The sequence below is a fragment of the Eublepharis macularius genome, chromosome 13 (genome assembly GCF_028583425.1).
Source record: "Eublepharis macularius isolate TG4126 chromosome 13, MPM_Emac_v1.0, whole genome shotgun sequence".
Classification (NCBI taxonomy): domain Eukaryota; kingdom Metazoa; phylum Chordata; class Lepidosauria; order Squamata; family Eublepharidae; genus Eublepharis; species Eublepharis macularius.
Window position 1 is genome coordinate 67,161,725 of NC_072802.1, and position 26,928 is coordinate 67,188,652.

Here is a 26,928-nt window from a genome sequence, read left to right on the forward strand (position 1 = left end):
CTGTAGGGAGTGACTGGCCCATGGGTGGCCCTGGGATTTGCACCCAGTTTTCCTTTGGCAACTGTAACTACTGTGCTGCATCAGCTCCCTTCATAATGTTTAATATTCTTATTGGTATGTAATATTCTTCTTGTGAGGCACAGCTGATTGCTGGGTATTATGATGGCGGTGGAGAGTGCCCTCAAGTCATAGCTGACACACACACACACCCGGGTGGAGTTTTCCTGACAAGAGACTCAAGAGACTATCAGAGGTGGTTTGATATTGCCTGCCTCTGCAAGCCTGGTCTTCGTTGGAGGTCTCCCATCCAGTTACTAACCAAGGCCAACCCTGCTTAGCTTCTGAGATCTGACGAGATCAGGCTCACCTGGGCCATCCTGTCCGGGTTTGCTGTGTATTATATCTACCTGTAATGTTACATTTATCTGCAGGGTTTCATAGACTGGGGTAGGGACCAGAGCGGTTTTAAGTATTTGTACTACATTGTTGTTTTATTGCAATTTTATTGAATATATGTTATGGTTTGCATTGGATTTTTACTGATGCAATTGTTTATGCTGTGAACCACTTTGAGCTCTTTATTGAAGGGAAGCACTATAAAAATCAAATAGGTAATTAGACACACAAATCCACCCCCCCCCAGCTAGTTCACACAGTCATTGAGTTTTGAGGGAAGTATATGCATGTGTGAACCAAGTCCTCAGGTTTGCAACCAATTCCACTCCCTTCTACACAAGCCTGACCAGGACTTAGTATTTTAAACGGTTTGGCAGAAGAGGGGAGATTTCAGTAGAGGCAGCTTCTCTCACTCCTGCATCTGCCAATATTCCCCCATTTGTTTCTTTTAAAAAATTACACTCAGCTTTCCATTGTCACTTTCCAAAGGAGAGAACAAGAGATAATGGAAACATTTCGGAGCAATTGTTTGGCAGCTCTTGAAGAAATGGAGCTCGGCCCTCTTTGCAAATGGCAAACCCATTTATTGCAGCTTTATTAGGTTCTTCCTCGAAGCAACTCAGACTCTTACGTGGTTTTCCCACACACTCTCTCCACAACATCCCTGAGAGGTAGGTGAGATGGGGAGAGAGACTAGTCAAAGGTCACCCAATCCGTTCATGAAAGACTGAGGCTTTGAAGACAGGTCTCTCCCGACATAGCCGGACACTCTGGCCACTGTGCCACATACATCCATATGACTGCCACAGTGGTGTAATGCCAGACTAGCATCTGGGAGACCCAGGTTTGAATCCCCACTCTGCCCTAGGTGACCTTGGGCTAGTCACATAATCTCAGCCTAACCCACCTCACAAGGAAGAGAGGAGAACATAAGCTGCTTTGGGGTCCCCATTGAGGAGAACGGTGGGGGTATAAATCAATCAATCAATAAGCATTTCAAATGGCCCCCCTTCCACAGAAGAAGCAGCTGTATCATTGCACACTAATATCTCAACACCAGAGGCAACAGATACGTAACGGGGGATGGTGGGAGGGCTGGAGGACTCACCCTCCTCATTTGCATTCCATCTCTCATTCCTCGAGTCAGAACACCTGTTATTAAGAACTCCTTCTGTGGTAATTTCACCACTCAATTCTTACTCGGAATAGATTACTCATTTGCAAGATATCAATTAGACACGACTGAAGTGCTGTGTCCCAGTCGTGGTGGCAGACAGCAGAGCGGAGCGTTCGCAGTTCCTTCCCGCAAAACTGTCTCCTCTCCCACCTCCATCGATACCACGCTTCAACGGGGAGTCAGGTGCAAGGGGGCGTCCACTCTGACATCCGCACGTGTTTTAAATGCCTATTCTTTCTCACATAGTAGGATTTGGGTCCAGGTGCGCTTTAGAGACCAACAAGATTTCCAGGAGATGAGCTTTGGAGAGTCAGAGGTCCCTTCTTCAGATATGGGGAGGAGTGGAGATCCTTGAGCCTTTATATCCCAGTCCATACTCCTCCCTGTATCTGAAGTAGGGAGCTCTGACTCTCGAAAGCTTAAACCCTGAAAATCTTGTCGGTCTCTAAGGTGCCACTGGACTCACATCCTGATTTTCTAGGAGAGCTTCAGGCCCCATCTAGAAATTAAAGACAAAGAGAGATTCATGGAAAGAGATGGAACAGAAACATGTGCCATGACAGCCAGTTTGGTGTAGTAGTTAAGAACGGCAGGACTCTAATCTGGAGAGCCAGGTTTGATTCCCCACTCCTCCACTTGAAGCCAGCTGGGTGACCTTGGGTCAGTCACAGCTCTCTCAGAGCTCTCTCAGCCCCACCCACCTCACAGGGTGATTGTCATGAGGATAATGATAACACACTTTGTAAACCGCTCTGAGTATACATTAAGTAGTCCTGAAGGGCGTTATATAAATCGAATGTTGTTGTTGTTGTTGTTGTTGTTGTTGTTAATAATAATAACTATATAAACACTTCTAACCTGTACTATACAATAAATAATAACAAACAACAATGTATCAAACTAGATTTTTGTAGTATTTTTCAGTGGTAAATAAGGAATTCATAAAGTGCAACCTGGAGGCTGGCAATTGTAGCTTTTATCTGAAGAAGGAAGAAATGACTCTTGAAAGCTTGCACCCCGAAAACCTTGTCAGTCACTAAGGCTTCCCCTGGACTCAAATCCTGACGTTCTACTGCAGACCAACACTGCTACTTGCCTGAAAATATTTTTACAAAGTGATTCCCACCCCAGGGCCCTCCTGGTATACAAAGTGACACCGATCACTAGGAGGAAGGGCAATGACGGTCAGGTGCAGTTCTCTGGCAATAGCGGGCAGCGAGAAGCGCAAAATGTGGTCCATTGGAGAAAGGAGGATCATTGAAGAAATCTGCACACTTTCTCTTGTTGTTTTGCATAATTTATTCTGGATTTGAGGGTGGGGGGGAGGCAAGAAGCAATGCAATGAGACTTTTCAGGGCCTTACCAGTCTTCTCTTCCACCACATTTCCAGGTGGAGTCTTAAAGAAAAGGCTGTCATATCAGCCAAATCCTTAAAACCACCTAACCTTTAACCCCCATTCTCCTAGCTTTGGAGATTTCTGATTATTTTTTGTGCCTACAAGTTGCTAGCAAACCGAAAGTGCAAATGGAACAGTAATGCTTGCGTTCGGAAGTTTTTCTAACGGACATCTTCCTTAAATCTACCAGATGGACCAACAGTCTGGCTTGGAGTAAAGCAGTTGCATCTGTTCCTGTGGCCACAGATGTTCTCCAGCTGTTCCACAAGGCCTACCTTTGACCAGCCGAAAGCTTCCCTTGACTCCCCTGTTCAACAGGATGGATTAATCACCAGCCTACGATCATCACTCTCTTTCATGCCTGACACGAGAGAGCAGGTGAGTTCCCAGGGGGTTACTGACACAGTAATGTTTCACTGGAATGTTTGGAACTATTTTTTCACCCCCACCTTCCCTGCTGTTTTTTTTTTTAAATGCAGTCCTTATTTATGCAAACTATCCTACCCTGAAATTAAAAAGCCTTGCCACTGTTACGCCAACGTTACAATTTGCATGTGAAATGTCACGCCTCCCCAGCCGCCTTCCCCTCCCCAGCCCCATACCAAATGCAACTAATTAAAAAGTCAAATTATAAACAAGATGCCAGTCTTGCAGTCTTTCAGCGAATCATTCGGCCCACAGCTCTGAAACAACCAGCACTGAACATATTTCAATGGGAGCCACCATGTGAACTCTCTTTATGACAGCCAGTTATGGCCAACTGTGGCCCCTTTTGAAGCTCTTTGGAAAAGACCCTCATAAATCCACGGCCATCGACAGATACCTTTTTTCAGGGGTCATTTCGTAGAAAAAGAGCTGGAGGAACCTATTAGCATAACTCATTAGCATATATCATGCCCCTTGGCATCACTGGAAGTGTGTCATTAATGTAACTGATTTGCACATGCCACACCACCGGCATCACCTATCCTGGCTGTTTTGGACCCAATCTTGGCCATTCAGGGCTGAAATTGGGCCCCAAATGGCAAAAAGGGGTTGAAAATGGCCAAAAAGGGGCCCAAAATGGTCAGGATCAGGCCGCTGCTGAGCAGAAGAGTGATCCACCACCCATCAGAGGCCCGATCCAGGCCGAAACGGGCCCAAATGGCCAAGAGTCAGGAGGGTTGGGCCACCTGACATGTAACCTCTTTGGGGAACTGCCAGAACTGTGTTCCGGCGCATTCCCCCTCGAAATGAGCCCTGCTTTTTTTGTCCCAGGGTGCTGAGATTCTCCCTTCCAAGCATAGAAAGAAGAAATGCTTAGGAACAGGGGTCATTTCGTAGAAAAAGAGCTGCAGGAGCTCATTAGCATAACTCATTCGCATAACTCATTAGCATATGCCACGCCCCTTGCCACCACCGGAAGTACGTCATTGGCATAACTGATTTGCATATGCCACACACCCCTGACATCACCTATTCTGGCTGTTTTGGACCCAATCCTGGCCATTCAGGGTCGAAATTGGGCCCAAAATGGCAAAAAGGGGCTGAAAAGTGGCCCAAAATGGTCAGAATTGGGCCACTGCTGAGCGGGAGAGTGATCCACCACCCATAAGAGGCCAGATCCTGGCCATTTTGGGACCAATCTTGGCTGTTTTAAGCCCAATCCTGGCTATTTTGGGACCAATCCAGGCCAAAACGGGTCCATGATGGCCAAAAATCAGGTGGGCGGGGCCCGCTGACATGTGACCTCTTTGGAGAACTACCGGAACTGCGTTCCTGCGCGTTCCCCCTCAAAATGAGCCCTGCTTAGGAAACCACAAAAAGGGAGCAGGTTTGCAGAGCTACTTCCAAGTTTGAGAGGCGTTGGACAAGGTGCCCTCCACTGCCCTCCTGAGCATACACCCGTTCATGCGAGCATACGCATACACACAGGGGAAAGCACCACTCTTTCACACCCCTTTAAAGTCTGCCAGTGCCAGAAAGACTCAGGAGGGGCAGAAAACAGTTGCACTATGCCACCTCCAGGCATGAAATGGGAAATGGTCTCCTGAGGCTGCTGTGAAGTTGCCATGGCTTTGGGCAGCAATAGCCCATTCCCAACCGCCAGCAAGCCAGGGGGCACTGCGTATGCCCCACTATACTGGGTATCATCATGACTCCTGCTGAGCCAGCCATAGCCCCAGGCTCAGATTCTTTTTAGAAGGGACCAAATGAGATGGAGAAGGAGACAAGGGCTTTGAGGAGGTCCCCAACATCATGGGATCTCCCTAGATATGGCACCCCTGGCTCCTGAAACCACAGCCAAAGAGGCTCCAGTCATAGCCTCACCATCAGGGCCTCTAGTAGACACTCCGGATCTGGTAACAGTTTTCCCCTGGCCACAGAGGAAGCAGAAACAAAGCATGCTGGGAAGGAGAAACCTAAGGCGGTGGGAAGGAGCCCAACAGCCACCTCGCCAAATTCATTAAGTAGTAAAAAGGGGGCCTATAAATGCGTTCAATAGATAAATGGGTGGTTCCAGTTCACAAAGGCACTTCAACTCTGTTCTTTGTGGCAAAACAGATCCCACAAGCATCCATTTTTACCACTGGGAATAAAGAATTGATTCGCCTTGAAAGCCAAGTTCACCCATTTAGCTTGACCCCCTTGTCCAAACAGGAGTTGCTCTACGCTGCCACCAAGCGGTCAATAGTGGGAGGTGCACATGCCTCCCTATTCAAAGTCAAACTGCCCTTTTTTCTCCAAACGCAATGGAGGTAGGGGGAAAACTCTGGAAATCCCACTTATTAGAGATATCCTCAACAGGGCAGGCCCTCCCTGCTTTTCTCTTTTCCCTTGGTAAGCATGGGCTTGCAAACACCAAATACTCCATTTTCAGAAAAAGAACAATTTTATCTCTGCAACCCAATGGTTGCAGAAAGCAAAAGCAGACCGAATAGCAAAACACACCAGCATATGAGCACAGAAGAACCAGATATACATAAATGGCAGTCTTCTTTCCCTGTATCTAAAATATATCCCTATGATGTTAAAAAGATAGGCAGAAATGTCTTAAAAGGTTCTAGGTTTGTTGTTCAGTTTCCATTTATAACATTTTCACCTCTCTTCAGACCATGGGCCTCCATGTATCTCCTTCAATATCCCTCCAAAACAACTGCCCCCCCTTCTTAAAGAGGAGAGCTTCCTTTCCCCACAAGACCACCCAACCCCTCCCACTGGAAAGTTACCGAGCACAGAAAAGAAACCTATGGGCTTTGGAGGTGGTCTGCATTGCTTAGATGCTCTCTGGCTACACCTGCTTCCTTACCCATTATCTTCAAGGGCAGCCCCACAGAGAGTGCCTTCCTGTAGTCAAGCCTATGGTTCAGACCTTTCCAGGAAGGGCAGGGAGACAGCCTCCAAACAAGAGAGAGATGGGAGAAAAGGCACTTCTTGCCACCAATCAAATTTGTTTCTCATAAAGCAAGCCTGGGTTTAAGGAACAGCATTCTTGGGGCAACTCCTCTGCACTGGCAACAAAAGGACAGACCCTTGGGCTTAGAATTTCATCTAGCATCAATATCAATGTCAAAACAGCTCTTCCTCCAGTGGCCTTGATGCCCAGGGGCTCTGCATCACCAAGAGGAAAAGAGAATGGCCTCCGAGTAGCAAAAGCCAGCAATGTCAGAGAGCAACCCTGGTGCTGAAAACACAAAGTAGCTGGTGTCACTCCCCCCACCCACCCCGCCCCACCATGCATACTCACAGCAACCGACCAATACTTTCTGGCAACCTTCATTTTACAGACTACCCTAACCCTGAAATTAAATTGTATCTTTTGTTAAGCCAACACCGTACATATCGCATTGTGATGGGACAAGACGGCATGCGGACTTCCAAGATTTCTGCATAAAGATATTTAACTATCTCATTGCTGTCGTTCAGGCTGTTTTTTAAGCAGCCAGATACCCAGATGCGGCATCCAAGCCAAAAAGTTTATTTATGGTGCTTATCTTCCAACACAGTCTAAAATTGCCAAGCCTCCCACCGGCAGTCCCATTGTCCGCCACAGCTCTGAACAGGGGTGGAAGAAAACAACAACAATAATAGTGTATTTATATATCACCCTTCTTGACGGATTAGTGCCATACTCAGAGTGGTGAACAAAGAGCGGAACCACAAGTGACAAAAGGCACAGGTTGGACACTTGTCAGCTTCCCTCAAGTTTTGGCGGGAAATGTAGGCAGCTTGGCGGAATGTTGGACAAGTGACAGTTGAAAAGTCCGTTGGACAGCAGTTGGAGAGCCAAGCTGCAAGTCCAGGATGCCTACATCTCCCATCAAAACTTGAGGGAAGTTGACAAGTGTCCAACCTGTGCCTTTTGTCACTTGTAGTTCCGCTCAAAGTCAGTGTTATTATTATCCCTATAATACAGCTGTAGCTGAGAGGAGTGGCTTACCTAAGGCCACCTGCAGAGCTCATGGCAGTCGTGGAAGTCGAACTGAGTGCTGACTCCCATCCCAGACATTTAACCACTATGCTACACCAGTTCCCAATGTCACTAGTGTCACTACATCACTGCCAGGTTTTACCATAGAGTTTCTAGTGATTCCTAGAGCTATCCTTTGGTTTTACCCAGAAACGACATAGCAATGTCACTGATATTACCAACATTGCATGCACTCACACCCCGTGTCCCCGCCCCCTGCCTTCCCACCGGTTGCCTGGAAGCCCTAATACAGCCCTGCCTCAGTACCTCCCCCGGTGTTGCTGCAGTGGTCCTGCATTCTGTCAAAAGTAGGGCTGCCAATGCCAGGTTGGGAAATTCCTGCGGATTTGAGGTGGGGTGGAGCCTGGCGAGTGTGGGGTTTGGGAAAAGAGAGACCTCAGCCATAGAGTCCACCCTCCAAAGCATGCATTTTCTCCAGGAGAATTGATCTCTGTCATCTGGAGATCAGTTATAATTCGAGATCCCCAGGTCCCACCTGGAGGTTAGCAACCCAAGACGGGTGTTAAAGGGGGTCGGAAACCAACCTGTGAGGTAGGGACGACATCTCTGGAGATTTAGGGGGTGGAGTCTGGGGAAGATGGCATTTGGGGAGGGACCCCAGCAGGGTATAAAGTTCTCCCTCCAAAGTCACCACTTTCTCCAGAATTGGTCTCGGTAGTCAGGAGATCAGTTGTAATTCTGGGAGATCTCCAGATGCTACCTGTAGTTTGGCAGCCCTAGACCCAACTAGGGTCTTAACTGCCTGGATCCAGCCACATTCCAGGAGTGGGTCTTCATCCTACACTGACGAAGTGTGGGGTTGCCCTCAGGAGTACGGCACCCCTCGCCTTTAATCTTCAGCACTTTAGCTTTGTATGAGACACCCGAGGGCAAGAGGTACAACATAGTGCCTCCAGTGAGATGTGAATCCACCCACACTCTCCTCTTCCATGCTTGCTGTATCTCCAGGTCTTTTTATGGAGGAAAACTTTGCACTCTCCCAGGGTTTAATAAATACAATAGTACTCCTTCACTTTTGTGGAGGTCCCCCGCTGTAACACGCTGGAGGGCTAAACCTCTCTCTTTGTAGCCACAAAGTCTTTACTTGGGAAAACAGTCCTTTCCATTGCAAGAAGCCAGCACAGCAAGAACAAAGCTAATTTTTTTTTAAAAAAAAATGTAAACTCTGTTTTTTGGGGAGGGAAGGGGGGTGGGAATAGTACTGACCCATCCCTAAGCAGCCATTATTTGGGGAGAGACTGAGAGAAGCCGAGCCAAACAGTAATTATTCGAATGACACCAGTCAATAATCCCAATGACCTGTCTCTGCTGGAGATTTTATTGAATCGGCAGTTGGCCTACCTAAATAAGAAGAGGAAAGGGGGGGAATCTAAGGGCTGGCTGGCTAGTGGAGGCTCCATGTGGTTACCTGGCTATTAGATTCTCAGCAGGAAACAACCATATTATTTTCGTTGTTCCTAGCCCAGAATGAAAATGATTCTGGAGTCTTTTCTGAGCACCGCCCCCTCCCCTTCCCTCCCTCAGGCATTGCTCCCTACCCTCCAGAGTTGTGCTAATGAAATTAGGGATGAACCCACATACTTGTGACATTCCTGTTTTGCACCTCTCAAATCACTACTTGGATTTTCCCACCATCCCCATATGGACTTCCTTCAGCATCCTGTCCATTTACAGAGCAATAACCTGTCATGCATGGACTCTGGAAGCAAGGCACATTAGAGTTTCCAGCAATTCCTAGAGCTACCCTTTCGTCACTTCCGGGTTTTACCCCAAAGTGGCATAGCGACAGCAGGCAATGGTGCTTGCTAGCAGGAAGCCTATGCCTTCCTCTGTGCTTGAGACCCTGAAAGAACTCTCGTCTGGGAGGGAGGGACTGCGACTCACTTGATCTGCATCATGTGAGACTTAGGTTGCTGTTTATTGCACACTAGAGTTTGTTTAAAGTGGTTTTTTAAAATCAGAAACTGCCTTGGGTCCTGCTTGCAGGAGAAAAACAGAGAACGAATGAACGAATGAATGAACGAACAAATGAACGAACAAACGAACAAATGAATGAATGAATGAATGAATATTTCCAGTGTTAGAAGCTGCCTTGAAAGCCATGGGCAGAACATTTGTGAGAATGATATTTTAACACCATTTTTAAAATAATAATTATTCAAGGGAAAGCTGTCAGTTATCACAATGGCCCATCTCTGCAGGAGATTTTACTGAGTTGGACTGCCTAATGTGTATAGCCTCACAGCTGATTTGGTTGTTCTATTTCATGTAGGACAGGTACTCAACTGAACTACTTCCAGTTATCTTTTTTTATTAATGCTGTATCTACATCCTGCATTTCTTCCATCTTGGAACTCATGACAGGGTACATGGAATTCACGGGGGATCTCCATCCATCCAGAAATCAGACCTCACATGCATTTGGCTTCATCCCATGGGATCACTTACAATAAGACACTCAGGGCATCTCACGGTAGACATTTCAGCCATCCAGTTCCAACGTTTTACTCCCTGAGCTGCCAAAAGTGTTGTTCTCACCTGCGGCTGCCACTTGCAGACAGCTTGTTTGGGATGTGGGCCACCCACTCACAGCCACTCATGCCCACTTCGTCTGGAGCTCAGACAGCCTGCTTGTCAATGGCTACTTGTGCCCACTCCATCCGAGACTCGGGAAGCTGGCTTCTGACAATGGCATCCACCCCCTCCCACGGGGCGAGGCCTGTCCCTCGCTTGGCTCCAGCGGGGAGTAGCAGCAGGGCAAGGATTCTACGACTCCATCCTAAAGTTTTACCTTGAATTCCTAGAACATTAAAACAACCCCTGGGCAGAATGGGAAACTGAGAGCCAAGCGACAAGTGACATTTTTCACGTGAAGGACACTTGATCGTTTTCGCAAGTTTTCTGGGAACTGAAGTCCCTCTCCCCCCCGCCCCTTTTCCTTCTGTTCCTTTCCCTCTCTGTTAGAATTGCTGCCTGAAGAGCCAGAGAAACCCTGCGGCAACAGCAGCTTTTGCAAATCGTTCCTCCAGTCACAAGCCTGCTCTCAATGGTCTTTGGGGGCGGGCAGCTGCAACTTTCTCCCTGGGCGACCTGCTCAGCTTCACTGACATGTCAGCTTTCTCCAGAGCAGCTCCCCGGGAGCAAGACGATTTGCAAAAGCTGCTGCTGCCGCTGGCTTTCTCTGGCTCTTCAGACAGCGATTCTAACAGAGAGGGAAAGGAACAGAAGGAAAAGGGGTAGGGGGGAGAGGGACTTCCCAGAAAAACTTGCGAAAACGATCAAGTGTCCTTCACGTGAAAAATGTAACTTGTAGCTTGGCTCTGATTCTCCAAGATTGTAGTCCCACATTCTAACACCTTGATGAAAAATGACCTGTCCCCCACCCATGAAATCCAAGGTGGAGCTGTGGACAGAATGATGGCTTTTGTCCACTGAGATCTGAATTTCAAAGGCTCGTGTGACCATCAAGTACACCTTAGCCTTGGATAAGCTTTTAAGAAGGTTCTGTGGATTTCCACAGAAGAGAATTGGAAGCAAAAGCTTAGTAGGTAAGACGGCAAAGTGGTCTGGCATTCTCCTGGGGCTATAATTTTGCCTGGTATGCAGGAATCAGCAGGAAACGCTGCTCAAATCACTCTCAGTGGCCAGCGTTAGTATTTCAGACTGTCCTGTTCAAAACTTCTAGGAAGAGCCATCCTTCGATCTCCCAGCGTCCCCTCGGGCTTGGCATTTCCATGACTCAGTTCAGACTTAGCACAACATCCGTGGTTAATTTCTTATACTAGGATTTGGCAGATAGATCAAGATGAACTCACAGGGCCGGATCGACAGGGGGGCAGGGGGGGTAGTCTGCCCCCAGCTCCACTAAAGAGGGGGCACTGGGCACAGCTGCCAGCCACCGGGAGCATGCAGGAGCTGGCGGCAGCAGTGCGAGCAGCAGCGTGGGCGGCTGCATGGAGGGTTGGGAGGCCGCCTGCGCCATTCACCTGCCCCACCGACAGGGCCGCCCCTTCAGTGGGGCAGGCAAATGGTGCGGGCGGCCTCCCAGCACCCCACTCAGTCGCTCGTGCTGCTGCTGCCAGCTCCGCAACACACTGTGTGCTGGGGTGGCCGGCTTGCCGCATGGGCGGCACCCTCCCGCTTGATGATGTCACAGAAGTGACATCATCACGCAGTGTCAGGAGCGCACGCGTGCTGCGTGCACATGGGGGGGAGGGAGGCCAGACTTGAGTTGCCCTAGATGCCAGCAGCCCTAGATCCAGCCCTGTGAACTCATGTTCTAGCTGTATCTGAAGAAGTGAGCTGTGACTCATGGAAACTCATACCTAACCACAAATTTTGTTAGTTTTATAGATGCTACTGGACCCTTGCTCTTTTCTACTGCTGGGATTTGGCAATCATTCAAATTCTGGTTTGTCTCATTGCCTTTATTCTTCTCCCACAGGGATGAGGCGGCACGGCAGCAAGGTGAACAAGCCAGCACATTCATGTTCGCAGGGCTTTTTTTCAGCTGGTAGGCGGTGGAACGGAGTTCCGGAACCTCTTGAAAATGGTCACATGGCCGGTGGCCCCGCCCCCTGATCTCCAGACAGAAGGGAGCTTAGATTGCCCTCTGCACTGTTTGGGTGTTTTTCTTTACCATAACCAAACAAAGAGGACCCGAACATAATCTGCTGATGCTCAGTCCAGCTATTTGAAAATATTTCAGGAGATTTTCTTTTGCCTTTTTCTCCTGAAATTTCCCATTCTCTCTCATATGCCTTTGAGCGGTCCCAGGGAACAAAGAGTTCCCAGTCCGCGACTATAGCAATCTTTCATGCACTTTAAGTTGCTGGGCAACAGTTTATGTACCACCCACAGGTACTTGCTTTTCAATGCCCTGAGAAACAAAAGCAGGGACAAAGAAAAAAAGGAAGGAACAATTTCAGATTTTCCACTGGAAGGTGGCAACTGTTTCCTAAGATACTATTAGCAGTAGCATATCTCCAAACTATTGCAAACACTGAACCCTGCTGCTCCTTAGCAAGAACCTCACTTTTCAATAAGCACTTACGTAGATTTCTTTTATTTAAATCTAGGAGGGTTCCAATCCCAAATATCTTAGAACAGGACTAACCTAAAAACAGCCACAGTTGAGAACCACTAGAGGTAAAATCAGGAACCACCAGTACTATGTATTGTCGAAGGCTTTCACGGCCGGAGAACGATGGTTGTTGGGGGTTTTCCGGGCTGTATTGCCGTGGTCTTGGCATTGTAGTTCCTGACGTTTCGCCAGCAGCTGTGGCTGGCATCTTCAGAGGTGTAGCACCAAAAGACAGAGATCTCTCAGTGTCACAGTGTGGAAAAGATGTAGGTCATTTGTATCTACTCAGGAGGGGTGGGGTTGAGCTGAGTCATTCTGTAAGAGTTTCCCAGGGTGTGGAATGCTAATGGCGGGAGGCTTCACTGTATCCTGAGGCGGTTCTTTTGCATATGGATTGGTGCTTGATGTGCTAATCTTCTCTGCAGGGCTATTGTCGGGTGTGGAGTGTTTTGTTGGCCTGGTGTTTTTCAGAACTGGAGCCCATGCTCTGTTCATTCTTAAGGTTTCTTCTTTCCTGTTGAAGTTTTGCTTATGCTTGTGAATTTCAATGGCTTCCCTGTGCAGTCTGACAAAGTAGTTGGAAGTGTTGTCCAGTATTTTGGTGTCCTGGAATAAGATACTGTGCCCTGTTTGAGTTAGGCTATGTTCAGCCACTGCTGATTTTTCAGGCTGTCCAAGTCTGCAGTGTCTTTCATGTTCTTTTATTCTTGTCTGGATGCTACGCTTTGTGGTCCCGATGTAAACTTGTCCACAGCTGCAGGGTATACGATATACTCCTGCAGAGGTGAGGGGGTCTCTGCTGTCTTTTGCTGATCGTAGCATCTGTTGTATTTTTCGGGTGGGTCTGAATACTGCTTGAAGGTTATGCTTTTTCATAAGCTTTCCCATCTGATCAGTAATTCCTTTGATATATGGCAAAAACACTTTTCCTGTGGGAGACTGTTTTTCTTTGGTTGTTTGATTCATCCTGGGTTTGATTGAATCAAACCCAGGATGAATCAAACAACCAAAGAAAAACAGTCTCCCACAGGAAAAGTGTTTTTGCCATATATCAAAGGAATTACTGATCAGATGGGAAAGCTTATGAAAAAGCATAACCTTCAAGCAGTATTCAGACCCACCCGAAAAATACAACAGATGCTACGATCAGCAAAAGACAGCAGAGACCCCCTCACCTCTGCAGGAGTATATCGTATACCCTGCAGCTGTGGACAAGTTTACATCGGGACCACAAAGCGTAGCATCCAGACAAGAATAAAAGAACATGAAAGACACTGCAGACTTGGACAGCCTGAAAAATCAGCAGTGGCTGAACATAGCCTAACTCAAACAGGGCACAGTATCTTATTCCAGGACACCAAAATACTGGACAACACTTCCAACTACTTTGTCAGACTGCACAGGGAAGCCATTGAAATTCACAAGCATAAGCAAAACTTCAACAGGAAAGAAGAAACCTTAAGAATGAACAGAGCATGGGCTCCAGTTCTGAAAAACACCAGGCCAACAAAACACTCCACACCCGACAATAGCCCTGCAGAGAAGATTAGCACATCAAGCACCAATCCATATGCAAAAGAACCGCCTCAGGATACAGTGAAGCCTCCCGCCATTAGCATTCCACACCCTGGGAAACTCTTACAGAATGACTCAGCTCAACCCCACCCCTCCTGAGTAGATACAAATGACCTACATCTTTTCCACACTGTGACACTGAGAGATCTCTGTCTTTTGGTGCTACACCTCTGAAGATGCCAGCCACAGCTGCTGGCGAAACGTCAGGAACTACAATGCCAAGACCACGGCAATACAGCCCGGAAAACCCCCAACAACCAACCACCAGTACTGTTTCAGGAGGGTGGCCATGTTGGTCTGTAGTAGAAGAGCGAGATTCGGGTCCAGTAGCACCTGAAAGACCAACTAGATTTCCAGAGTGTGAACTTTCAAGAGTCAAGAGCTCAGATGACCGGCCAGGTTGGAGGCCCGGAACCTACCTTCAGGTTGGCCTGAATCCAGCCACTGAGTCAGTGAATCCGGCTGCTGCTTCAGCTCTTGCACTGAATCAGGCCGAATCTGGCCCGAATCAGGCCGAATCTGGCCCAATTCCAGCCGAATCTGGCCTGAAGCTGGTTGCTGCAGTGCACAGGAGCACACCGCACCACCCTGGAGCGTGCTGCGCATGCCAGGAGCGCATGCCAGGAGGCGTGTTCCCCACCACCAGCAGCCAGGTAAGCATGGGTGGGGGGTAGAGAGTGGGAGTGGGGATCCCTCGCCCCTGGCAGGGAACTGGCATCCCTAATACCTACATAGCCACCAGCCAAGTCCTGAGATGCTGGCAGTCCCACTAAGATTTGGCTGCCTCCCAGCACTTCTGCCCTAGTACAAACTTTGTTTCCCCACCCCTCTTGTTTCTCAGTTCTTTCCGACATCTCCATAGGTAGATGTTGCCATTTATTCATTTATTTTGGCTCTGGGGCAAAAAAAAAAGGCTGCCTACTCCTAGTCTAAAAGCAGGATGCATCTGGGTCCAATGTCACCTCCATTTCTGGGGCAGAATCTAGGGGCTTCTATATGCAGAGGAGCAAACAGATGAACACACATGTAGCTGTCTTATACTGAATCAGACCATTGGCCCATCGAGGTCTACTCAGAAATGCAGTGGCTCCCCAGGGTCTCAGGCTGAGGTCTGACTCTTTTTGAGCTGGAGATGCCCAGGATTGAACCTGGGACCTTCTGCATGCCAAGCAGATGCTCTGTCCCTGAGCCATGGCCCCTCCCCAAGCTGAACATTCAGGAAAGAGGCCTGGAGTGTCTCTGAAGCTCTTTGACAAAGCTGGGCCCCGATGCAGCAGGGACTCAAAGTTCGGAACTGCAGCAGGTTCTGGTGGCCTGATACTTAAACAGAAATTGCCAACAGATCGGAAGGACTGCTATCCTTTTAGGAATGTCGTGCCAACATAGGTCCTCACAGCAGGCACCGCTATCAGGTGCACAGCTCATCTTGCACCTTTTCCACCCTGATATGAATTCCTTGCCATAGACTGCCAGGGGAAATCCAGAAGACACCTCAATAGCAGCTGTCCCAAACCTGGGACCTTCTGCATGCCAAGTAGACGCTCTTCCACTGAGCCACAACTCCTAGATGGTGGAATGATCGAAAACGAGGACTCTAGTTTTTGCCTGTTCTGTGGGTAGAAACTCCGTTGCTCGGGAACCTCCATACCATCTGGATGCCAGAGAGCCGGTACCTCCATCTCTTCCTCTTCCTCCAACGTTCCTTCTAAGACTAGCGTGGAGTATAAGCCAGTTCTGACAACAGCTCACTTGCTGCATGGTTTACTCATTCATCTGTCAGTCATCCAATGTTGAGTAAACTGGGTGACGTATATGAAGCGACTCTTAATGTGCTCTGACCCCTCTGCTGGATTTCAGAAATCTAAATGGTCTCCATTTGGAAACCATGACAATCGCTTATCAGCGAAGCCTTGAAATTATATATCAAAGGTGGAAAAAAGAAAGAAAGAAACAGCGCCTTGCTGAACTACACTATCAAAGAATAGCAGCAACCGCCAGCATATGGTATGAGTCTGACTGCTAAGAAGCAAATTCAGGAGTATATTCCTAACAATATCAGACCCCTGGAAAAGCTTTAATCTCTGAATCGAAACAACCTTGGACAAAATGGAATTCTAATGAAACATAATGTAAACCTCCTGAGACATTGCGATAAGTACTTTTGTGAAAATATATAAATATATGTACTTGCCGAGAAAGAGTGAGAAAAAAAAATTACGTGATGAACTTTGCATGAAAGGAGGAAAGGTCTTAATTTAAATTATCTTAATGAACACTCAATTTGTGTGAGCAAATTGGAGAACTTGAGATGAAAAAGCCACGATAAGGGATAATACAGCAGAAAGGAGGAGGGGGAAAGATTTTCAAAGTAAGCAAATTTGAAAAGGGTTCTGAAAGATAAGGCTAACAGAAAGGAATAAAGACTGGATTTATGAATGCATTACCATCTAATGCCGTCGTTTGCCTGACTGTGGGGTATATTGCGACTTTTATGGTCGGCAAGCACCGGAGAAAATAATAGCAGCTACAAGTATAAGGAGGGGAGGGAAGGTGCTTGGCACGTTGAGTACCCTTAACAGCCATCTTGGAAACTTAAGGAGAGTGCTTGATTTCTCGTCTTCGTGCACACAGTTCTTCTGAAATCTCCTGGAGTGCTTGTATGAAGCGGAGCTTTCAAAACAGCTCCTGCCAACTGCTGCGCTAGTAGCGGACAGCTTAAGTACCTGCAGAAGTGGCCACAGTGATCGAAGCTTTTATGAGGTTCAGACTGGACTGCTGCAATGCCCTTGACATGGGGCTATCCTTGAAGACCACTCAGAAAGTTCGAATGCTTCATTATGCGGCATGACAACTCAAGATCTAGAACGGCTCGATGACAAAGCCCCTGCTTTGATCTCAGTATCTTCTGTGTGTGATTCCCGGAATTTCCAGCTAAAGACTATAGCTGATTCCGCACACATTGGATAATGCACTTCCAATCCTCTTTAGAGAGCATTTGGAACTGAATTTTTGAAGTGTGAAACAATAAATCCACTTCCAAACGATAGCTAAAGTGCATTGAAAGTGCATTATCCAACATGTGCGGAATCAGCCTACGACAAAGGAGGGTAGTGTAGAGAAACCCCCTCTTTGTCTGAAACCCTGGAGAGCTGTTGCCAGGCACAGCACATAGCCCTGAACAGAAGACAGGTATGTGTTTTTTAATGAACTGGAGTCAGGGTTTTTTTCCAGTGCAAAAAATAACTAGAAAATAACTTGCTTTGCTTTATTATGTGGTGTTGTGTTTTGTTAGACAGGGTGTTGTTCAACCTTCTAAATGAGCAGCATAGTAAACCAGAGTAGTACATTAAAAGAAAGATCAAAGTTAAATATTTACTCTCAGCACAACAATATTTGCAAATCTGGAACGGATCTTTTGGAGTTTTCTATTTGCATACTTTAATTAATCCCAAAATATTAAAACTAATCTCACAAAGGAAAGGGTCAGAGTATTAATTAACTCCCGATCTATTGCTTTTGTATAATTTAGCAGTTCAACACAAAGCAGGAACCGGTGTTAATAAAAACTAAGTTACTGTGACAGGTATAATTTCACGGATTAGCAAAACTTTCAATGTTCTCTCTGGGTTTCCAGCCAGCTTTAAAAAAAATTTAGTTCCTGCACTTCAATTAAGAGAGATTTTTCTCTCCTCCCCTCAAGATGAAAATTACATTACATTTTTTCCCTTTAACCCCAATACCTTTTTATTAATGTGATTTTTCTTTCATGCAGCTCTAAATGGAAACTCAGGTCACTACCTCAGTAATGGGAAAAAATCTAGAGCGTGATGTTATTTGATCTCATGGCAAGCCTTCCAACTGCCCGTCTCAAGCTGAAGAGTAACCATTTTTACACAGCGGACTCCGCTTCCAGCACAACAGAAGTAAAATTTTCACTGCTCCTTCCCCCGTCTCCTTTGCTATGGTTGGCAACTGGTAGCCTTTGGCCAAAATCTGTTTTGAAGTGGATCAAAAGTACACTGTGGCTTGCAAGTCAAGGCCAGGTTAGGGGGGAACTGAAAGCATAAAGAAAGAGGGGAGCTCAGTTCAAATATAATGCAAAAATCCCAGTTTAATTAAACTAACTAATCCAATTGGTTCATTAGGATCTGAAACCATAGTTTGAAATTGATTTACCAACTATAGTCAGTCCCAACTGGGCTTCAGGTGATGTACAACTACAGACCATTCATAAATAGGTACAAAGGCCTAAATGGCAATATTCTCCTTTGTTTTCGACAATGATAAGTGTGCATAGTATCTTTTCTTCACTGATTAACCACAGTCAACGTTCAATACATATCTGGAGCTAGAGACAATAGCCTTCAAATCATTCCAGCTGGTTTTACTCTCATTTAACAGAAGAAGCAATGATTTAACTTTTTTCTTATATGCAATAGCCATTGGCTGGGCTACTGTGATGTCACAGAGTGTTGAGAAACTGATGGGAGAGCTCAGAATTCTAATGATCAGTAGAGCAAAGAGATTTGGCTGCAGGGAGGTACACAATGGATAGGATATGTATTGGGGTAGGAAGGAAATTGAATGTCACCTCTTTATTCATTATAATCAGATAAATCACAGTAAGATTTTCCAGCAGTAGAAAGCTGCAGCAATACTGAAAAAAGGGGAAAGGAATGAAGTCCTATTCAAGAGCAAACAGCCACATCTATAAAAGGATCCATTTCTTTTTCTTAACTTGAAACAGCAGCACAGCTCCACGTTGCACAGCTTGGGATTCTTACCTGCTCTCTGGGTTTGGATCGATGTGTTCACACACAATGGTGGCGGTGGTCTGTGTTCTTCCATTGTCTACATCTTGTTGAACTCCCCACTGATCCGGATCATTGACTCGAATGTCTATTATCTTCACACCTGGGGCAGCCTTAATTCTGCAAGGGAACGACAGGTATAACTTTAGTTCTAAACAATGTTGGAGGAGCAAACGGGAAAAACCAGAGAAGGTCCCCGGTGAATGGGCTCAGAGCATACAATTCTGTTGCATCTATCAATCACATTTTTATACCGCGCAGAGCTGGTGCGGCGTGTGCAAATCTCCCTGCCTCCATTTCATCCACACAACAACCCTATGAGGTAGATTAGGCTGAGAGTGGCCGACCCCGGATCACCCGGTGAAATTCACAGCCAAGTGGGGATTTGAACCTGGGCCTCCAAAGACCGAGTCCAACACTTTAACCACGACGTCACAGCGGCTTCAGGATTAAAACTATGTGAACATTTACAAATGTGCCTCTATCATTTATTCTCTATGGGCAGAGCTACATGTTACACAAAACATGGCGAGGCCATCAAACATGGCACGCCTGGGTGAAGTTCTCCCCATCATGCTGTCCAGTGATGCCGTCCTCCTGTCCACCACACCCCCAACCAGCCCTACAGCAGCAGGCACCGTCCACAGGCCCTGCAGCACCGCCTCTGTCAATACTTCAGCTGCAAGAGCCTCTTGAAAGGTACAGGCTACCTTCACCATTAGGGCAGCAGCAGTTGACACACAGGCACAACCCTAGGGAACAGCCTGCAGCCACCCAGCTGACTTGTCTTCTGCTGTTGCCCAGGCAGCCCAACCTCAGCCAGGCCCACAGGGGATTGCTGGCAGCATGAGCCAGGCAGGCACAGGCCCCAAGCTGCCAAGGGAGCCACTGGAGAGGCTCCAGAAGCCACAGAGGTGAGCCAGGCAGAGAACTGAATAAATGCCCCGCCCTGGGCTGGGATGGAGTGGGTGGGGCCAGGAGATAGCAGAGTCTACTCAGGCCTCCCATCAGATAGGTGGGGAGAAGGGCCACTCAGGGAGGCTGGGTGCCGATTGGGGGCAGAGCCAGGGAGGTGGGGCAAGGGGAGGCCTTTAAATTCAGGTTCTTGGGAAGATCAAGGAAGAATTGCAGGAAGAGGCAGCTGGAACTTGCTGTCACTCCCGGAGCGGGAGATGGAACAAGGGGGTGCAACGCCCTTCCCTGCCCATCTGAGGCTGGAGGACACCTCCCTGAGGAGCTGGCCAGACGGCAGACGGTCAGGTGGAGGCACCGGTGAGGGAGGAGCTTCACACATGCATAGGATCATTGACGTACAGTCACCTTGTATGCTTCCTACTCCTCATGATTTACTGTTTCCGGTAGGTGTGAAGAAATATGTGATATGGACTCAGTGATGCCACACATTACAGAGAAGGAAGGGCATTCCACATACGCACTTGCTATTTTTGGCAGCAACCTCATCTTGCTCCCAACATGTTGCTCCACCCAGGTGCTGGATGCAAGACTCACTGGCCTGCTCACAGCAAACACAACAGGTTCGTAATGGGTGGACAGCCCCTTCATTCTGACCCCATCTCCAGCTACACTCCTATGCCAAGACAGGATTGAGCAAGTTTCAAGTGTCTGACAACAGAAGAATACAGTATACTCTCCAAGCAGAACTCTGTTGTTCAGGGCTTTTTTCCTGGGAAAAGAGGTTGCGGAACTCAGTGGGTTGCCCTTGGAGAAAATGGGCACATGGCTGGTGGCCCCACCCCCTGATCTCCAGACAGAGGGCAGTTTAGATTGCCCTCCACGCCACCGAGCGGTGCGGAGGGCAATCTCAACTCTCCTCTGTCTGGAGATCAGAGGGTGGGGCCAGCAGCCATGTGATCATTTTCAAGAGGTGCCAGAACTCCATTCCACCCCGTTCTAGCTGAAAAAAAGCCCTGCTTTTGTTGCAGATTACCTGGGAAATGTACCCTAAAGGAGGCCAGAACATCTGAGAAGCAGTGATCTCAACCCCCAAGATGTTGGAGACGGCTTCTGGAGGCATGTTGCACCCACAAAACTTCTCCCAGAATCTGTATGCTTCTGGAACTTCAACCCAAACTGAATCATCTATGGCAAAATGCTCCTAATGACCAACTACCGTCAGCACAGCCAAAGGGAGAAGGGGAAGCAGCCAGGCACCCTTCCCCGGTCATGCCCAGGCCCTTATTTCACTGAGAACTCTCTCCTCAAGCGCCATATCATTTTAATGGGTATCTATGTTTTATTTTAAATGATGAACAGCATTGAGAGCTGATATTTGGCTGGAAATTTGCAAAGAAAGAAGTAAAAAAGTAAACTGCCCTCAGATCTCAATTTGCATTATCTTTTTCTAGCGATCACGTTTTTATCCTACTCTTCTTCCAGTGAACAATGGGTGGTGTCTGTCATTCTCCCTGTTTTATTTTACAACAAAGCCTCTGAGGCCCATTCGGCTGAGACTGCTCGACTGGCCTAAGGTCACCCATTGAACTTAGGGATCCCATTCCTCCAGTGGGGGTGCAGGATCCCCCACTTTCACCCTCCACCCCCCCACCTCCACTTACCTGGCCAGCAGTGGAGAAAGGCACAGGAATGGGAACCCAGGTGCACTCCCAGGGCAGCGCGATGACGTCACTGACATCATCGCACCACACTGAAAGCACCCCTGTGCTTCGCTGTAGGCCAATTTCGGCCCCAAATGAGCTGAATTGGGCCCATTTGAGGCCCGAATCAACTTGCAGAGAAGTGCAGGAGCACATCATTAAGAGGGGAAGAAGGCAAGAGCCAGGTCTCCCATCCCTCCCACTGGGATGGTAAGGGGACCTGGCAACCCTAGTTGGACAGATTCAAACCCAGGTCCACTCCATCCTACTCTGGGCTTCTTCCTGCTTGGAGACAATCTCTCTTAGGCAGGCCAAGGGATGGTCTTCTCCTCGGGTAGCTTTGCTTCTTACCATGCAGCCTCCAATCACTTCTCATCCTCCATGTTGTTCCACTGGCTTCAGAGGAGTAAATGAGATGCCGGCCAGACCTTCCGGATTGTTAACAATCCCCGGTTAGGCAAACAGCCAAGCAAGACAAATCGCTCCCTGAGTAACGGAGGGGGTTGTTTAAATATTTAATCAGAATTAAAATCCAGCATGCTGTGCAATCCACAAGGCGCTATTCGAAGGAGGAGGCAAGCGTGCCCGAGTTCATTGATCTGCCTCTTAATGAGGCATCAGACGGGGAAAAAGCCTCCAAGCGCTTGTAATGGCCATCAGTTGCCAAAGCAGTTGTAGGCAGCCAGGACAAGATCTCCTTCCCTTCTAGCCTTATCCTGCACTTGGAGAAAACGGGCTGCTGCTTCTTGTTCATTCTCTTGGCTGTTTTGTGTTAGAGGGAACAAGGAGAGCAAGACAAACAAAAGGGTTTTCTCATTCATGGTAGCAAAAGACACAGAAATGCTGGGCTACCATGAAGGGCCAGCTTACTGCGTTGAGGACCAGCTAAGAGGCAAATGAAGGGATGGCAGATAAGTCCGCCCAGAAAGCACAGCAAATTCAACCCCCTCTGTTGGTGTTACCACATTCAGGAATACCCCATCTCAGTCAGAAAAGTCCAGTTCCTGAGCGGGAAAACCCCATGTCAGAACCAAACAGCAGGACGTTGTTTTTTTTAAATTGACCATTCTGACAAAAAGTGATGCGGTTTAATATTGTTGTAACTGATGCTCGTTTTTGCATCAAATGGGCACGCGTGATGCATGGGTGCCATAAAAAAACTGGAACACCAGCTACAGATGCAGGCAAAACAAACGGACCCATGAAAACGTCTCAAAACGAAAAGAAATTGAGAGTTCATTTGTACATCCTGCCCTCTCACACACACGTGTGCACGATGATGTCCCCAAACACCAAATGCCAGCTGCCTGTAAGCCTTTTGAAACCTTAAATGTGATGTCACGGAATGTTTGCAAACTTTTCAATTGGTGAGGGAGAAGAGACCGTCATATACTGTTGACTTTCAGCTCAACTGCTGCACGGTAAAGTATCCTTTGAGTGGAAAAGATATCTTATAGACCACCTAAGGACAGGTAGGACTATGTGGTGCAAATTGGCAAGGAGACTTGGAGACGGGGGAGGGGGCCTTAATTCCTAATTTGGAGAATTGAAGATGTGCCATCCTCTTCTCTCACATATGGATGCCGTTCTCCATTTCCTGGTGTGTGATGATGACTCAAATTGTTGTGACATCCAGACTGAGGAAACTACATTTTGTGCAAATCGTAATTGCCTCCAGACCATGGTTTGAAAATCCGTTTCTAGTCATGGATAGAGGCAGCACTTGGTTTCAGGGTTTTTTTTCTTTTACTTGTTTATGTATTGTTAGTGTGTCTTTATTTTTTAGAATGTTATGTTTTTTATCTTCTATGTTTATTGTCTATAGCTTTTAAGTTATTGTTTATAGTCTAAATAAAGAAAAATTCTTCTTCGATAGAGGCAGCACTTGGTTAGCCTTAACCATAGCTTGCCTCATCAGGACAGCGCGACAAACTGTGGTATTGCAAAGCAGGCAAAGGCTGAGGGAATCTGGGCAAAAAGAAAAAACAAAAAGAGTCCAGTAGCACCTTTAAGACTAACCAATTTTATTGTAGCATAAGCTTTCGAGAACCACAGTTCTCTTCGTCAGATGCATGGAGGGCAGAAAGAAACTGGTCAAATATAGAGGAGGAGAGGGGAGGGGAGGAGGGGAGGAGTCTATGGGCAAAAAGAGTGGGAGAGAGCAGTCACGCCTGGGACAATACCGTTCAGAGGACTGGAACACAATGTCTAAATTGAAGATGGGTTGTTAGTAACTGCATAATTTGAGGGAGTGTTTAGGAACAAGGACATGTTCCTCTTTGTATCAAAAACAAAATGTGTCAAAATCTCCGCATCAGAAGCATGGTGGGTGGGGCTCAATTCCATTGGGTAGGATCGGGGATGCATATGGCAGTTTCTATGCACCTAAGATAGTGTTCTATTGGCATTTGAACCAGGAAACTCACTCCAGAGGTCAACCCACCCTGAGAACTCTGAAGGCCAGCCTCAAAGTGGGCACAATGAATATCGGCATTTGGAAGCTGGCTGCCACAGATCAAGTCAATGGAAAGATCTGTCCCATGAGATCTTATCTGTGTTTGATATGTGTATTCTAAGGAAGAGGGGCTCCATTCTATGGCCACTATCATGAACTGCATCCATTTAAAAATATAGCATGTGGTCTGCTCAAGTGTGACTGAACTCCTGTCCAGTAAGAGAGGCTACAAAATCAAAGAGCCAAACTAGACATTACAGCAGCCACGGGTCCAAATCGTGGCTTCTGATGCCGTTTTAGAGGAGAATTTAGCTGTTCAAAAATTGCCACAAGGGACTGTGGCACAGTAGCACTGTGTGATCTTGTTTCTCACATACTCCTGTGCCTTTTCCAGTGTAGAAACAGGTGTAGGGGCCAGAGTTGCCACGTGTCCGATTTTCCCCCAGACAATCCTTTTTTTGCCAGACTGTCCGGGGGAAACAAAGTTGAAATATTGGACACCTGTGCATGCCAGAGGTGCATCAGGGACACAAGCGGTCCAGCCTGCTATGTGTCTGGGGAGTTGGCCCACTCACCTTCCTGGCCTACTGTGTGACATATGTCTCCCCACTTGCCGATCCACTCGGCCTGCTATGAGCTCAGGGAGCATCCAGCCCCACTTGCCTACCCATCCTGCTCTGTAGTATGCATCCAGGGAGCAGCCAGCAAGCCAGCACGCCTGGCCTCCTGTGCTCCAGCAATGACGTTGCAGAAGTGACATCATCACGCTGGGTTGGGAGTGGGCACGTGCAAAGCATGGGCACAAAAGGGAAAAAAGAGATAAATACCGGGGCCTCCAGCCAATTAGGGAGAGGAAAGCCACTGTGCCATGGGCCATTTTAAATGGCTAAATTTCCCTCTAAAATTGCATCAGCTCCATTGGTTGGATCCATGGCCACCATAACATATAGCTTGGCCCTAACGATTCAAGCTGAGATGGGTGTAAGGAACCCAAGATTAAAACCATCCCAGGTCTACCATGCTTTTGTATTCACTCTGTGCTAGCTCTTCTGTTCTCTGCTACAGTGCAGCATCAGTGCCACAGGTGCCCTGGAGGTAGTACTACACCTAAGAGTACAGCAGTGGGAAGACAAGACTAGGGTCCGATTAGAGACAGTTTTGAGGTTTTCATCCCTTTGACCCCTAAATCTCCATTTTAATTTCACTTCTCCCTTGTGTAAACCACAACGATGATTGTTTATGTTTCATTTTCTCGTACCATTTCCCCCTGTAAAATGCACAGCCTTTTCAGTGCTATTGATGCATCAACAAATCAGCCTGTATGCGCAGTTCAAACGAATCCACAGAAGCAGAGGACTGATCCCCTTGCCAAAAACATAAACAAAGACCAAAAGAAACTGAAGTAGGCAACAGTTGTTCGTCCCTGAGGCCAATCAGAGTTCACCTGGCACTGGCCTGAGTCCTATCTGAGCAATTCAGCCCAGCCTTATCCTGCCAGGCCCTCCCTCCAGACCCAAACCTTCGCCAGCTGCAAGCCAGCCTCTGTAGTGATGAGGAGATAGAATAACTTTAAAAATAAGCCAATTAAGAGTTGGACATCCCATCAAGCATTCAAGTCGCATTGATCGCACAAAACGTGAGCATCTTATATTTCTCTGCTTGGCACCCACAGTGTTATCTTGGCTGCTTGTGCCCAGTCTCTGTAAGAGGCCGTATCCGATAAATGCTGACATCCCCATCTGCTAAAGCCAACTGCACATTCCGAGGCCCTTCAGCCAGGAGGCAGCCAAGCATGTTCCATGTCCATCCAAGGGTGCTGACAAGATGATGTCTACCCAGCCATGCATCCAAAGAGATTTGCTGACGCCGCTTCCCTGGCCGGATTGCCATTTGCTTCTGCCCCTTAGGGGTGCCGCCTCTGAACAGCAACCCTCCCAGGATTTTGGCAGAGCTGCCTCATCGTCTGAGGAAGCAGATTTCACTCCCTGTCTTGCCAAGTTAGCCTCAGATGAAGCTCCCTGCCCATCGCCCACACACGCTCGCCTAAAAAATCTCTCAGGTTGTCTATCCAGAATTCAGCCCTCAGTCTGGGTGTTTAAGAATGGAACAGCCAGCGCCAACCACCCTAAATAGATGGGACCTTTCTAAGTAGGCCGGGAGCTTCCTCAGTCAAGGTATGGGAGAGGAACTTAATGAAGAAGCACACACCTTGACTAAGCACACACCTTGACTAAGATCCAACCCCAGGTTGGAGGCCATCTCAGGTCTCTTGCCCCTTTTTAAGCATCTTGTCATGTTTTTAGGCGTTAGAAAGCCAGCACAGTGAAATGGGCTGGAGTGTTATACTGGGGCCAAGGGAGTCCCAGATTCAAATCCACACTCATCCTTGGAGCTCACGGAGTGACCTTGAATCAGTTCCTCTCCCTCATCATAGAGCTCTTGTAAAAATAAACAGAAAAATAGTGTGTTTTTCCTTTGAAAGTAAGGTTGCCAACCTCCTAGTGATCAAAGGAAAATGCTTAAACTATATACAACAGCGTTTTGCTAATATAATTTCACAGACATTATACAAACATCAGGAACACTTCAGTGTATATCCAAACTTTACACCACACCAAAGTGCTTAATAATAACCCTACAGTATGTACGGCCCGAACTTCGTTCATTTGGCATCATAACAGTCAACGGATTTGAAGCTGTGGATTAAGAAGGACGCAGGGCATTTTGTTTTGGACTCTTATGGACTTCAGTACATACTGTAGGGTTATTAAGCACTTTGGTGCGGTGTAAAGTTTGGATATACACTGAAGTGTTCCTGATGTTTGTATAATGTCTGTGAAATTATATTAGCAAAACGCTGTTGTATATAGTTTAAGCATTTTCCTTTGACTCTCCCGTGAGGGTTTCTCTCTTTTGGTTCGTGCATACATTTTCGGAAGATGCCATTT

The 26,928-nt window shown here is 47.3% G+C and overlaps 1 protein-coding gene across 1 annotated transcript in view; it reads right to left on the bottom strand.

Moving 5' to 3' along the window:
- TMEM132B (transmembrane protein 132B) overlaps window positions 1-26,928 on the bottom strand; it is a 270,161-nt gene that overhangs the window by 192,280 nt on the left and 50,953 nt on the right. Inside the window, exon 3 of the mRNA XM_054995874.1 lies at window positions 18,884-19,030. Coding sequence (XP_054851849.1) covers window positions 18,884-19,030 — 147 coding nt within the window. The remainder of the gene's footprint in view (window positions 1-18,883; window positions 19,031-26,928) is intronic.